The 15,524-nt window shown below is 38.0% G+C and overlaps 1 protein-coding gene across 1 annotated transcript in view; it reads left to right on the forward strand.

Moving 5' to 3' along the window:
- Window positions 1-15,524, forward strand: part of LOC102847030 (chromosome unknown open reading frame, human C9orf84) — a 133,616-nt gene that overhangs the window by 32,223 nt on the left and 85,869 nt on the right. The window contains 3 exon segments of the mRNA XM_006900856.1: window positions 2,960-3,125; window positions 9,233-9,380; window positions 11,144-11,282. Coding sequence (XP_006900918.1) covers window positions 2,960-3,125; window positions 9,233-9,380; window positions 11,144-11,282 — 453 coding nt within the window.

A 15,524-nucleotide genomic window follows, 5' to 3' on the forward strand; every position in this document is an offset into this window, starting at 1 on the left:
GCATCTGAGCTTTGGCTCTGTCCTCCCTGGAATTAAAAACTTTAAAAGCTGTGTTTACGAAATTGCAAATGGGTGTTTATGGTCCATCCTCAGCTTTTTTGAGTTTTTTTCTTATGTCAGGTGCAAATTGTATTATTAAATGGATGGCTAAAACCATAGACCCTGGTGCAGTTGAAAGGTCTAGGCAGGTAGACTGGGCTAGAGCTTCAGTTAGTCTATCTAAGAAGACTGCTGGATTTTCATCTGGTCTTTGTGTTATTTCCTGGAGTTTGTTATAACTAATGACTTTGTAGGCAGCATCTTGCATGCCTGCTAAGAGACACTGAATCATACAGCCATGCCTGCCTTCTTGGAGATGTTGATAGTCCCAGCTGGGCTCTGCATCTGGGACGGCTACTGCACCTACAGGCATTATCTGGTCTGTGAGGTGTGTCTGATCTACGTATGTTCAGGCATCTGCTAAAATGTGGTCTTTTTCATCAGGTGTGAGGATAGAGGTGAGGATAACATGGAGATCATGCCATGTAAGGTCATATCTTGCATTAGGTAGCAAAATTATTTATGGTAAAACAGGAAGCCCCTTGGAGGCAAGGATCCTGAGGCTCCATCTAACTTGGGACATGTTGTAAGGAGGGACCAGTCCTTGGAGAGGGACATCATGCTTGATAGGGTGAAGGGACAGCACAGGAGGGGAAGGCCTTCTATGAGGTGGATTGATTCAGTGACTGGGGTAATCAGAATGGGTGTATCGGAGATGGTGAGATTGGCACAGGATAGAGCAGAATTTAGGGCTGTTGTACATAGGGTCGCTATGAGTCAGAAGCGACTCGATGGCACATAACAATAACAACAACAAAGAGTGGGGCTAGAAGAAAAGGAACCAAGGTGTTTTTCAATATCAGACAAATCCGAGAGTAAGGAACATGGACACAAACAACTTCTTAGGTGCCTGCAACTTTCCATAGGTGGCAGAGTAACTCAGAAGTTGGGAAAGTGAATAGCACTTAGATAGTGAGTCATAAGAATGTGTATGAGAGCTAATGGGGAAAGAGAGAGAGGATACTGCAGTGGGAGGAGACGATTTCGGGTATGGAGGAGGTTGGGGATGAGTTGGAGGCACAGTGGGTGCAATTGATCATACAGGGGAGAGGGGAGTTAAATCTTCAGGAGGATCCAGGTCAGAAGGGGGAGGGTCAGAGGTTGGAGTAGCAACAGAAGGAGAAGAAAGTTTTGGATTTTTCTGAGCAAGAACACGTGCATGGTGGAATAGAGTGAATAGAGGTCTGGATGAGAGCAAAGGAGCCAAAAAACCTGGATATAGGGAACTTTTGAGTCTTTGTCTAACCTGTGACAATAGTTGTCTAAGGCTATCAGGATATCAAAGTCTAACTAGCCATCAGGTGGCCAACAGAGGAGGTTATCAAGTGGGTACTGAGGCCAAGAGACAGAACAGGAAAAAATAAAATTCCTTTTCTTTATGTGTAAACAATTTTGTACATGCCAATTAGAAAGTAAGCATCCTAGTGACAATTTAGGGTCAAAAATAAATAGACATTGGGGATCCCATTGTCCACCCTGTCCCTAAGCAATGTGTGGAGGGATGTCAGCGTCCCTCCTTCCACAAAGAAGGAAAGATGGAGGGTCAGTAAGGTGGCTGGGGCATCTCCACAGACACCAAGACCCAGGGCTAGACCTGCTCTAGTGGAAACGGGAATCCCTGACGTGACTGAGATTTCAGAAAGGGAGCCCAGAGACGGATCAGGGAGGGAGCAATAGAGGGACCACATGGACTTACTGCTGGCAGAAGAAGTCTGGACTCCAGAGGGTCCCAGGCCAAGGCAAAGGAACAGCCCAGGGGGCACGTGCTCCTCCTGGGTTCAGCACCAGATGTTTTGTAAAACAAGTGTGGGAACTGGCTTTTGTGAGCAAGGTAGATTGTGATATCCCATGGCGAGGTAGGTTGGAGCATCAGACAGCTTGGGAAATCTTTGTAGCTTCCATTTCCTTGAAGTCTTGTCACAGGATTTGTGAGTCAGTCCTGTAGCCCTATCACAAACAACTAAGAAAAGCAATTTCCAGTTTTAAAGAAGTGAATACTAATCCAGGGAAGATGCATTTTCCTTCCTGGTAAACAAATAGTTTCAACTACTTTACATGACTAAAGAGAGAAAAGTGTTATAGGACAAACAACCCGTTTTGTAGGCTGGAGGCTACTGATATCAGCTTTACAACAATATCATATGTTTGAACAATCCTGAATTCATCAATACCGCTCTATCACTATCCCTACTTATTTCAAAGCATACATCAAAAAGATAATATTCTTCCATTGATTAAACTTAAATCTATTAATAAAGTAGATACTGATCTGGTGATAAGTAGCTGTACTACTGTCCAAAGGCATGTAGTTTGAATCCACCAGCTGTTCCACAGGATAAAGATGGACAGTTTCCTTCCGTTAGATGTACTTTCTCTGAAAAATGGCTGGAGGGTCAGGTATAGGTCGGTTTCCATTCAGTGGTACACAACAATAGCAGCATAACTCTATTTTACTCTTCCTCCATGTAAATATTAGGAGTTCAGGTAGCTTAGTGCTAAGGAATTATGCTGTCAACTCAAAGACAGGTGGTTTAAAACCACCAGCTGCTCCAGGGGAGAAAGACTGGCAATCTTTTGGGTGACTTACAGCCTCTGAAAAATTTGCTGGAGGGCCAGCTGTAAGTTGATTCCTCAGTGGCATATAACAATATCATCATTAAATATTAACATTTATTAAGCATTTACTTGTGCACTAGTACTATGCCACATGCTTCATCTGTATATGCCTACTATACAATGAAAAGCTAAAAAGTTAAAAATGTGTTGATAATCAAGCTGTATCTAATGACTAATTATACTCTCTAGATTTCTTTGTATTATTTTTACATTTTAAATTCTATTATTTCTTCTTTCTTTCCAGATTTTTTAATTGATGATAAAGAAGTCTTTTTTGTAAATGATATGATGGCCTATACAAGTCATCCACCAGATAAGCATATTCACTTAGGTAATCTAAAACCATGCTTGGTAGAAGATTCTCTTTCAAATTTCAAAGAACAGACCTCCACAAAACCAAATTTGTTCAGGTATTTAATTATGAAATGCCATAAATATTATTTTTATTCATTTATGTGTGTGTGTGTGCGTGCTGTCAAATCAGATCTGATTGGTACAGGAGGAGATTGTCCCTCCTTCTCCATTAGAGCACCAGGTGGATTTGAACCACTCACATCTGCAATTACAGTGTACCTTCTTGCCACTAGGCCACCGGAGCTTGCCACCATAAATATTCTTAAGAGGAAAAATATTCTTTGCATGCTCACAATTTTAGACGATATTAATAATAATATTTGATAATTGCTTTACCACAATTCTAATCAATATGTATTTTAATTGCTTACAATTCTTCTGGCCACATCCTTCAACTTTTATTAGTAATTACAATATAAACTTTGTGGATGTATACTAATGAAGAAACTGAAGTTGAAAGATGGTCACTTTCATTTTCTATTCTGTTAAAAATTAATATCTGGATTGAGGTAGGTACAACTGTTACTTGATACTTTTACTTATTTATTTTGCAATCTTGCATTTAAGCTGAGTATTTAAGATTATGTAGTGGCATCAGGATTGGAAGAAGACTCATCAAATCTGCATTATACATTTGACACAATTTTGCTTACTGTGAGGAAGATATGAAATGCTTCTTGCAGAAGAAGAAGGACTAACCTTTGGTATGGATTACATCTCTACATCAAGAAAATAAAGGTCCTTACCACAGGACCAACAGTTAACATTATGATAAATGGAGAAAGGATGGAAGCTGTTAGTGATTTCATCCTATTTGGATCAACAGTCAACACCATTGGCACCAGCAGTCAGGATCAGGAGACTTACTTCTTTAGGCAAGTCTGCTGTCAGGAAACTGCTAAAAATTCTGAAGAGCTATGATGTCAGTGTGAAAACTGACATACACCTGGTACAGACCATGGTCTTCTCAATCACCTACTACACTTCAGAGGGTTAGACAGTGAATAAAGATGACAGAAGAATTTATGCCTTTGGGTTATGATGCTGGAGAAGAGTACTGAATATCCCATGGAAGGTCAAAAGAACAAATGGTTATGTCTTGGAAAGAGTGCAACCAGAATGCCCCTTGGATGACAAAGCTTCATCCTTTATACTTTGAACATGTAGCTAGGCAAGGCTGTTCCTTGGAAAGGAACATCATGCTTGGAAAGATGGAAGATCAGTGAAGGAGAGGAAGATCCCCAATGAGGTAGATTGACACGATGACTTCATCAATGGTCTTTAGCCTGGTAGAGATTGTAAGGCAGGCACAGAATAGGACAGGGTTCAGATCTGCTCTTCATAAGGTCGCTATGAGTCTTATTTGACTCAATGACACCTAACAACAAGAACAACAACATAGTATCTTGGGGAGTTTTGGTGGCCTAGTAAATGAGGAGTTTCCAAAGGCAAGCAGTTTGAATCTATCACAAGAGAAAAAGGGGCAGTCTCACCCCATATTATTTACAACCTCTGAAAACTTACTGGACGGTGAGCTCTGAGACAGTTCCAACTCAACAGCAAGGAGATGAGTTGTTTAATAACATCTTATAGTAAAGTAACAGGCATATTCAGACTAGATTATTGTTCTGTTTTATTTAATTTAAAATAACACAAATACAAAGGCTGCAGAGAAAATGAAACCCAATATAATAAAGATGCATGTACAATAGAGTATTAAACTCCAGTACTTTAATTACAGTGACAATGTTTTCAACGAGCTCTAGTGACCTAATGGGTGAGGAGTTATACTGCTATCCTAAAGACAGATGATGCTAATCCAGCAGCTGCTCTGAGGGAGGAAAGAGGTCATTTTATTGCCGTGCCATTTATGCCTCTTAAAACTCATTGGAGGGGGAGCTCTGGTGGCCTAGTGGCAAGAAGGTGCACTGCAATCCCTAAGGCATGAAGGTTCAAATCCCCCAGATGCTCCTCTGGAGGAGGTGGAGCAGTCTCCTCCTGTGCCAGTTGGATCCAATTCGATGGCACACAGCAAGAAAAAGGAAAAAAAAAAAAAGAGGAAAAAAATAGAGAAAAAAAACCCCACCTCATTGGAGTGTAAGCTATGAGTCATTTCCAACTTGATGGCAATTTTTTAAGTGTTTTTAAAGCCAAAACTAGGATATGCGATCTTAAAAAAAAATTCTGCTTGTAATTTTTAGGGGCCCAAGACAATTTAGAATCCTAAAAAATCGTGGAATTAGAGAGCTGAATAGAATATTCCAACAAGCAGCTAAAGAAGCAAAGCAATATATACGAACTTTCTAAGTAAAGGAGTAAAAAATAAAATTTTGTTTCAATTTTTTAAAAAAGAAGACAAAGCGTTCTAGCGAATTATACAAAGAACTGGCATTAGAAAACCAAAGGGGAAGCAAACACTGGTATTTCTCAAGATCAGAAAACTGAAGAAAAGGTTTAATTCTTGAATTACAATACTGAATAATTATATGACTAAGATATTGAATGGCACAGGAAACATAAAAAGAAAATGGAAAGGGGGAGCTCTGGTGGCCTAGTGGCAAGAAACTGCACTGCAATCCCAGAGGAACATGGTTCGAATCCACCAGACGCTCTGCCAGAGAAGGAGGCGCAATATCCTCTTGTACCAGTCAAATCTGATTTGACGGTACAGGCACACAAAATAATAATATATATATAAAAAAAGAAAATGGAAAGACTATACAGGACTAAGGTATGATAACTTGCTGCAGAAGACCAACAACTACAGCCTTTATTGTGGATTACATCTCTGCATCAAGAAAACAAAAATCCCCACTACTGGACCAATAGGCAACATCATGATATATGGAGAAAAGATTGAAATTGTCAATGATTTAATCTTGCTTCTATCCACAGTAAACACCCTTGGTATCAGCATCAGGAGACTGGGAAATGTATAGCATTGGGAAAGTCTGTTGTCAGGGATTTCTCAGAGTCTTGAAGAGCAATGATGCCAGTTCAAAAAGCTAAGGTGCACCTATTTTAAGCCATAGTATTACAATTACTTGGTATGCATCTAAATGCTGGACAATGAATAAATAAGGATGATAGAAGAAGAATCGATGCATTTGAGTTGTGGTGTTGGAGAAGAGTGCTGAATATCCCGTGGACTTCCAGAAGAACAAACAGTTTTGAAAAAAGCGCAACCATAATGTTCTTTGAAGGCAAAGATGGTGAAGCTTTGTCTCATATATTTTGGAATATTGTTAGGATGGGCTATTCTTTAGAAAGGGACCTCATGCTTGGAAAGGTGGAGAATCAGTGAAAGAAAGAAAGAAAGACCCCAGGCAAAATAGATTGATACAATGTCTGTAACAAAATGGACTTAAATGTGTCAAAGATGATAAGGATGGCAAAGGAGATGACAGAGTTCAGATCTATTGTTCATAGGGTCTCTATGAGTCATGCTTAACTTGACAATACTTAACGACAACAACAAAGAAAGATTTACTCATAGAAGGAATCATACTAATATTATTACCAGGAAAGGAAGAGGGAGTAGAAAATTAACAAAGAAATAATAGATACTCATTGATACAGGACTAGGGATGATAGAAGGAGAATTGATGCCTTTGAACTGTGGTACTAGAGAAGAATATTGAATATACCATGGACTGCTAGGAGAACAAACAAGTTCATCCTAGAGAAGGTGAGATCCTGCTCCCTGGAGGCAAGGATTCTGAAGCTTCGTCTGACACATTTTGGACATGTTGCAAGAAGGGACCAGTCCTTGGAGAGGGACATCATGCTTGGGAGTGTGAAGGTACAGCACAAGAGAAGAAGACCCTCAATGAGATGGATTGATTCAGTGACTGGGGTAATGGAGGTAGGTGTGTCAGAGACAATAAGATTGGCAATGGATAGAGGAGGGTTTAGGGCAGTTGTACATAGGGTCCTATGAGTTGAGGTGACTCAACAACATATAACAATAACAACATCAACATTAATACAGGAAAAGGAGGAGATAATATGGAATGAATGAATGAATGAATGAACAGACACTGTGGGTGTTATAATCAATGTTATGGAACAAAATGTACATGAATGATTGGTTGAATAAACAATATGCTTTGTAAGCTTTTACTCAAATCACAATAACAAAAAATATTGCTTTTAAGTGCTTTGGAATTCCAATTAAAATTGTATCCACTGTGGTGTCTTATCATTAATATCACACACTAGCAATATCCTGCTGAAGATCATCCAGAACTACCAGAAATATAAGCTGGGTTTAGAAGAGGCTCTGACATTAGAGACATTACAGGCAATGTCAAGTGATCTTGGCAGAAAGCAAACAGTACCAGAGGAATGTCTGTCAGTGTTTCATTGACTATGCAGAGACATTTGACTGTGTGGATCACAACAATTGTGGCTAACCTTGAGGTAAATGGGAACCCCAGAACACGTGAAACCTATTCTTGGACCAGGAAGCAGTTCTCAGAACAGATCAGGGAAACACTGCATGGTTCAAAATCAGGAAAGGAGTGCATCAGGGATGAGTTCTGTCTCCATACCTTTTCAATCTATATACAGAACCAATCATTCGGGAAGCAGGGCCTTATGAGGAGGAATGTGGCATCAGGATTGGAGATAGACTCCTCAACAACCGGCATTATGCAGATGACACAACCTTGCTTGCTGAAACTGAAGAAGACCTGAAGTGCTTGCTGCAGAAGGTCAAGGACTGTAGTCTTCAGTATGGATTGAAGCTCAACAGCAAGAAGATGGAAATTCTTACCAATGGCTCAATTGTCAATACCATGATAGATGGAGAAGAGATTGAGGTTAACAGTTACAGCTTGCTCGGCTCCAATGTCAACACTCTTAACACAGTCAGAAAAATCAAAAGACAAATTGCATTGGGAAAATCTGCTGTCAGGGACCTTTCCAGAGTGCTGAAAAGTGATGATGTCAGTCTCGAAACTAAGGTGCACCTAATCCAGGCTATGGTCTTTGCAGTTACTTGATATGCTTCAGAGAGCTGGACAAAGACTAAGAATGACAGAAGAAGAATCTATGTCTTCGAATTTTGGTGCTGGAGAAGAGCCTCGAACATAACATGGACTGCCAAGAAAAGCAATAGGTCTGTCTTGGCGAGAGTGAAACCAAGTCTCTCCTTGGAGGCTTGGATTTTGCAGCATTGTCTCACATACTTTGGCACGTGACCAGGAGAGACCAGTCCTTGGAGAAAGACACCATGCTTGGCTTGGAAGGGTGGAGATACAGCTCAGGAGAGGAAGGCCCCGGATGAGATGGATTGTTACAGTGACTGAGGCAATGGGGATTAGTGTGTCGGAATTAGTGAGACTGGCTCAGGACAGGGCAGGATTCAGAAGTGCTATACATAGGGTCACTTGCGACTTGACAGCAAATCACAAAAACAATATAACAATGGGGGCTTAAGGAACTCTGGCGGCCTAATAAGAACCTGCACTGCAATCTTAAAAACATGCATGGTTCAAAATCAGGAAAGGTGTGCATCAGGGATGCTTCACAGCTGCTTCACAAGAGAGGGATGGGCAGTCTTTACTGCCTCTGAAAAGATACTGGAGGGTCAGCTATGGTCTCAGTTCAGACTCATTGGCACACAAGATGATGACTTAGGAAGTGGGCTCTGGTGGCCTAGTGGTTAAGAAGCTGTGCTGCAATCCCCAAAGCAGGTGGTTTTAATCCACCAGCTGCTCCGTGGAAGGACAGGCAATCTCATTCTGTGCAATTTCCTGCCTCTGAAAACGCACTTGAGGGTCAGCTGTGATTCAGTTCTAACGTGATGGTACGTAACGACCATGGTGGCTTAGAGGTAAAAGATTATGCTGCCAATCCAAAGACAGATGGTTTGAATCCACGAGCTGCTCCATGGGAAAAAGATTGGCAGTCTCCTCTCATGCAATTTACTGCCTCTGAAAATCTCCTGAAGAGTCATTTATGACTTGGTTCTAACTTAAATGGTACATAACACAATGGCAACATGTTCCTAATGATAATGTGCCAATAAACATTCCATTTATTGATAGACTACATGCTTTATTTATTAATTTACTTATTCAACAGATATTTATTGGACTTTTTTGTCTACCTTGCTTTTAGAAAATACTCATTAAATATTATCAATTTTATTTTTAAGGGAATGTTTATCTTTTCAAGAGAATTTGGAAGTTAATGAGAAAGAAGATTTTTACAAGGATAAACAGAAGTTTTGTCAGGAGAAACTAGAGGATACAGTATGTTAAAATGAAGTTATAAAACTTGCTTTCAATAATTTTCTTATAAGTGTAATGATGCACACGTTCTAAAAAATATACATAGATTACTTCCAATCACCAAGTTTTAAAAAAAAGACATGATACTAGATTGTGTTTCAATTTATGTCAGATTTGTTTTAATAAGAGGACAATAGTTCTCAGCTTAGGTACACATTGGAATCATCTGGAAAGTTTTAAAAAAATATTGAAGCCAGGTTCTTACCTAGGTGTATTGTGATATAATTGATTTAGTGTGCAACCTAGGTATAGAGAATCTAAAAATAATCTCCTGATGATTTTAATCTACCTGGTGAGTACAGGATATTATGTTGTTGTTGCTGTTACATGCCATATAACATCTCAAGGAATGAGAATTCTGAAATAGTTAATTGTGTTCTGTGGAATCTATGTAAATGTACAAAGAAGCAGTTGTTCAGACCAACAAGAGGATAGTGCATTGTATAAAATAATGAGGATATTAATTGTTTATGTCTAATTTAATAATTTGAAACTAGAGCTAGAAATGTTGATTTGTGGGCTATATAAAGTACAGATAGTAACTGAACTATAGGAAAAGTGGTCTCATTGAATAAGAGTAGAGATAGCCCAAGACTGATTTATGAGTTAAGGGAGATAGCATCTTTGCCTTTTAAACACCAGGCTTCTTTTTCAGCCTACAATTTCAGTAGCACATAAAATTGTTATTATTGTGCAAAGAATTCCAACAGTTGAGAGTATAATAATTTTTTGCCAATTTTAAAGTGTTTAGAAATCTAGACCCCTAATAATTTATGTGTGTTCACAAAGTTAGTTTAAAAAAATTTAATCAACTTAAAATGCTTTGCATTTAGATCTTTTCTTAAAATTTCAAAGGATATGCATATGTTATTGTTAGGTGCCATCGAGTCATAGACAACTCATAGCAACCCTATGAACGAAAGACCTGAGCACTGTTCATAGAGATTCCAGAGGCAAGCCATTTCGGAAGTGGATGCCATTCCTGCTTCCAAACTTATTTTAATCGGGAAGCTCCACCAAACACTGTCCACCATGGGTAACCATTATCACATTTGGCACATCAGTGTCACAGCATTTAGCATCATAGCAACCATGAGTTACTTCTGTACAGCAATGCACAGACCAGTGCTATACCACCTAGAAGAATGTTTCACAAAAAACCAATTTGAACCAGGCCTGAGGGCCGCAGATTAAAATCACCCACCTTGGGCTTGGCAGCACAACTTCCTGTCCACTAGGCTAATGTAGCTCTCTCTATGTTGTCATTGTTATTGTCGTTAGGTGCTGTCCAGTCATAGATGGCTCATAGTGACCCTATGAATGAAAGATGTTAAATGTTTAAAATAGCAAAGAAGAAGGTATTTCTATATTTAAAGTTATTATCACTCTGGTGGCCTTGTGATAAGGAGTTGTACTACCAGTCCAAAGGTATGCAGTTCAAATCCTCTAACTGCACCACTGAAGAAGGATGGGTGGTTTCCTTCAATAAGATTTACAGCCTCTGGAAACTTACTGAAGGGCCAGCTGTGAATCAGTTCCAACATGATGGCACATAGCAACAGAGGGTATTACTTAGAACATTGCTTGTGATATAAATTTGGTTACTACTTCTGTTTTTGAAATGTATGTAATGTATAGTGGTGTTTGTTGTTTTTTTTTAAATCGAGCTTGGATTTAGTTTTATAGATGGTATACCACTTAAGCAAATATATTAATTTATAATAAAGGAATGTTTGGAAAATCCCTAACATCTTTTAATTATACATATATTTAAGCCATCAGTCTTGCCTATTGAATGTGAATCTACAAGCCACAAACAAGATAGTTCATCATTCTCAGAACAAAAGGAGTCATTACATTTAATGCCAAAAATAATACATTTTGTAGATGAAAATGAAAACCTTTTCACAAGAGGTGAGAATTAATTTTTAAATGTATTACTTTAAAAACACAATAGTATTTGTTACACAAGTTCTAGTTCATTAATTTTTTTCTTAACCTCTAGACTTTGTAAAAATGCTCTTTTCAGGTTATATTTAAGTCTCTTTTTTATAAGCCTGTTCTCATGATTATTCTCTTTGTACTTTCAGTCTTAAAATATTTCTAAAATCAATTAAGATAATTACAATCTAAAAATGAAGTTAAATATTTATTAGCATACTAATTTCACTTTTAATTTTCTTGTATACAAAAGTATATACTATCAGCCTCCATGATGAATTGTTAATTATAAACAGAAGAACTAATATCAAAGACTATAAGCCTTCAATATGAATTTATATCTCAACTTCAAGAAAACAAAATTCCTTTCCACTTAGCCAATAAACAACATCATGAAAGATAAAGAAATAATTGAAATCAAGAATTTTAATTCATGATCAATATCCTTGGTACCAGCAATCAAGAAATTAAAAAATTGTTTCACATTGGAAAATCTGGTGCTAAGGACTTTTCCAAAATTCTAAGGGGCAATGATGTTAGTTTAAAAGCTGTGGTGCACTTGATCCAATTCATGGTCTTTTCAGTTACTTGCTATGCATCTGAAAGTTAGACAATGGGTAATGATGATAGAAGAAGAACCTTTGAGTTGTGGTATTGGAAAAAAAGGACTGAATAATCCCATGGTCATTCAGTCAAAGAACAAATGTGACTTGGACAAAGTGCAATCAGGTGCTCCTTAGAGGCAGGAATGTTGAAACTTCATTTTACATACTTTGGCATATTGTAAAAAGGATCCGGTCCTTGGGAAAAAGACACCATGTTTGGTAGGCTGGAGGGTCATCAAATGAGAGGAAGACCCTCAACAAGAGGGTAACTATGACCGTTACCAGTGGGCTCAAGTGTAGCTGAGATGATTAATACGGCACAGGAGTGGGCAGGATCTAGATCTGCTGTTCATAGGGTCAGTATGGGTCATCTTCAGCTCAATGACACCAAACTACAGTAGCATAGAGATAAGGAGGACAAGATTATGCTTCATGGAATCAGATGACCAAAAGAATCACAATATCGAGTTTAGATAGATTTGTCCAGAGTAGTCACCAAATATTGTTGAATTACTTTTAATGACAACTTGAATCCCAGTGTTTAAACCTCCTTTCATAAATTCTGGTTGAAATGACCAAAGATATGTAAAAGCAGATATCAGTAATGTTGTTGTGTAGTTACCATCGAATCAGAACCAACCCATAGCTGACCCTCCAGCAGGTTTTCACAGGCAGTTAATTGCATAGGAGGAGATTGCCCATCCTTCTTCCATGGAGCAGCTGGTGGCCTCAAACCATGTGCCTTGGGGATTGCAGCACAGGGAAGGTTTTTTTTTTAAATGTATCTACTACAAATGGAGATGCTTGCTATCAAAAGATCACAGACTTGAAGGAATTATTGGAGATAGGATTAAATTGAGGAAGTACTGATAAGCCTATAATTCAAAACAAGAGAAACTAAAGCCAACTGAATAAGTGGATGAAATCTATGCCAGAACTCAAAAACATATCAAAGCTTAGAATTGTATAGTGGTCAGTGGTATTAGGAGCAGGATGTAATTCTTGTCTCTGGCTGTAAAGAGATTGTAATGTTACATTCAGTCTTTGCTTGGCTTCTTCTTGTTGTTGCTAAGTGCTATCAAGTTAAGTGTGACTCCACTTTCTCTTTGAGGATCTTCCTCTCTTTCAATGAATTTACCTTTCCAAACATAATGTCTCTTTCCAAGTAATAATAACCTTTTCTAACAATACACCCAAAGTAAGCCTCTTGAAAATACTCTTGGTTGCACTTTCTCTTTGACATATCTGTTTGTTCTTTTGGCAGTCCATGGAATATTCAGCTCTCTTAATACCACAACTCAGAGGCATAAATTCTCCTACCATCCTTGTCCAGCTCTCAGATGCATAATTGGTGATTGAAAAGACTATTGCTTGAATCAAATGTATCTTAGTCTTTAAACTGATAGCAGTGCTCTTCAGGACTTTGGCGAGGCCTGTGACAACACTTTCCAAATGTTGTAAAATCTCTTGACTTCTGGTACCAGAGATGTTGGTTGTGGCTCCAAGATGAAATCACTGACAATTTGAAATGGTCTGTCTATCATGATTCATCCTATTAGCCCAGTGGTGAAAATTTTTGTTAATATTGAGATATAGTCTATATTGAAGGCTGCACTCCTTAATCATCTGCAGCAAGCACCTCAAGTCTTTCTTGCTTTCAGTAAGTAAGGTTGTGTCATGTGCATAATGCAGGTTGTTGATGAGTCTTCCTCCAGTTCCAATGTCACACTCTTCTTCATAAAGTCCAACTTCTCAATTGATTTGCTGAGCATATCATAGAATAGTCATGGGAACAGGATTCAACCCTGATTCATACCTTTCTTGATTTTAAACCATGCAATATTCCCTTGCTGTGTTCAGAAAACAGCTTCTTGGTCTATGTATAGTTTTCTTATAAGCATAACTAAGCATTCTGAAATTCTTCTCAATGTTAACCATAGTTATTATGATCCACATATTTGAATGCCTTTGTATAATCAATAAAACACAAATAGACTTTCTTCTGGTATTCTCTGTGTTCAGCCAAGATCCATCTAACATCAACAGTGATATCCCAGGGTGTCACGGCCTTGTCTAAACCCAGCCTGAACTTCTGGCAGTACTCTATCAATGTACTGTTCTAGCCATATTTGGATGATCTTCAGCATTATTTTGTTTGCATTTGATATTTATGATATTGTTTCATAATTTCCACATTCTTTTGGATCACCTTTCTTGGAGCTGGGAACAAATATGGAGTTCTTCCAGTCAGCCAGCTGATTGTCTTCCAAATTTCCTGGCATAGACTGGTCAGCATATCCATGGCTGCATTTATTAGTTGAAACATGTCAATTGGTATCCTTCTGATTCCTGGCTTTCTTTTTTGCCAGTGTCTTCAATGAAGCTTGAACTTCTTTCCTTATCCTGAAATGTTTCACTGTCCACTAATCAGAAACCATCAGAAGCAGAAGCTTTAGTGATTGGTAAATAAAATAGAGCCATTGCTCTTACAAACAGGACTTCTTATAAGGAAAGTTATGTAAATTATTTAAAGGGCAGGAAATGGGCAATTTCCCATATACCTTAGGGTTGTAATAGCAATAATAGCAAAACTCGTAATATAGTAATGAAATTACTTGAAGGAAAGATATATCAGGCAATAGAACCCTCACTTTTTCCCATGGTCAAATAGTAAGTAAAACGGTGTTGTTGTTATGTGCCACTGAGTTGGAACTGACCCTCTAGCAGGTGTTCAGAGTTAAATCACAAAGGAACTAGGGGATTTTAAACTGAACACCTTTGGACTAGAGCTCCCTAAACAGAAAATTTAAACCGTTTTCTTTTTCTTCTTTTTCTTGGATCAATAAATTTGACAGGGATGCCCTCAATCTCTGAAAGAACTAATCTCAGTTCTTAGTATGACTCTCAGAGATCTCCAATAACAATTAATAAATAAAAGAATAATTAATGAACACAAAGAAATAAAAGTTCAAAAGAAAGAGACCAGATAACAATTTAAAACATATGCTAAGAAATAGAAGCAAAATTAAATTATGTAAATAATAGTACTTTATGTTTTAATTTCTTCCCATCTGTGTTAGGGTGTGTGTGGGAATTTGATCAAAGAAGTTACTTCCTGATGAAAACATTATTACAGAAGTAGAAAATTTCACATTCTAGAATTTTATCATTAATATAATTTTTAATATGTAAGAAGATACTAACACTAAATTAATTTCTTATAAAATTATCCTGAAACTCAGAAGACAAGTAAAAAAGGGAAGATGAGATAAAGATGATGACCTTATATAAGAGACATAGATATTATAGATAAATTAGTGGTAAGAAGCAACACTGCAATCCCAAAGGCATGCAATTTGAATCCACCAGCTGATCCACAGGAGAAGGATGGGTATTCTCCTTCTGTAGGCTTTACTGCCTCTGAAAACCCACTGGAGGATTAACTATAAATTGATGCTGACTAGGTGGCACACAACAACAGCAATATGTTTTCTATTTATTATATGTATGTATATATTATAATATATACATTGTTGTTGTTGTTATGTGCCGTCGAGTCGCTTGCGACTCATAGCGACCCTATGTACAACAGCCCTAAACCCTGCTTTAT

Source organism: Elephantulus edwardii, unplaced genomic scaffold (assembly GCF_000299155.1).
Source record: "Elephantulus edwardii isolate Elephantulus edwardi_28Jun2011 unplaced genomic scaffold, EleEdw1.0 scaffold00297, whole genome shotgun sequence".
NCBI classification, from domain to species: Eukaryota; Metazoa; Chordata; class Mammalia; order Macroscelidea; family Macroscelididae; genus Elephantulus; species Elephantulus edwardii.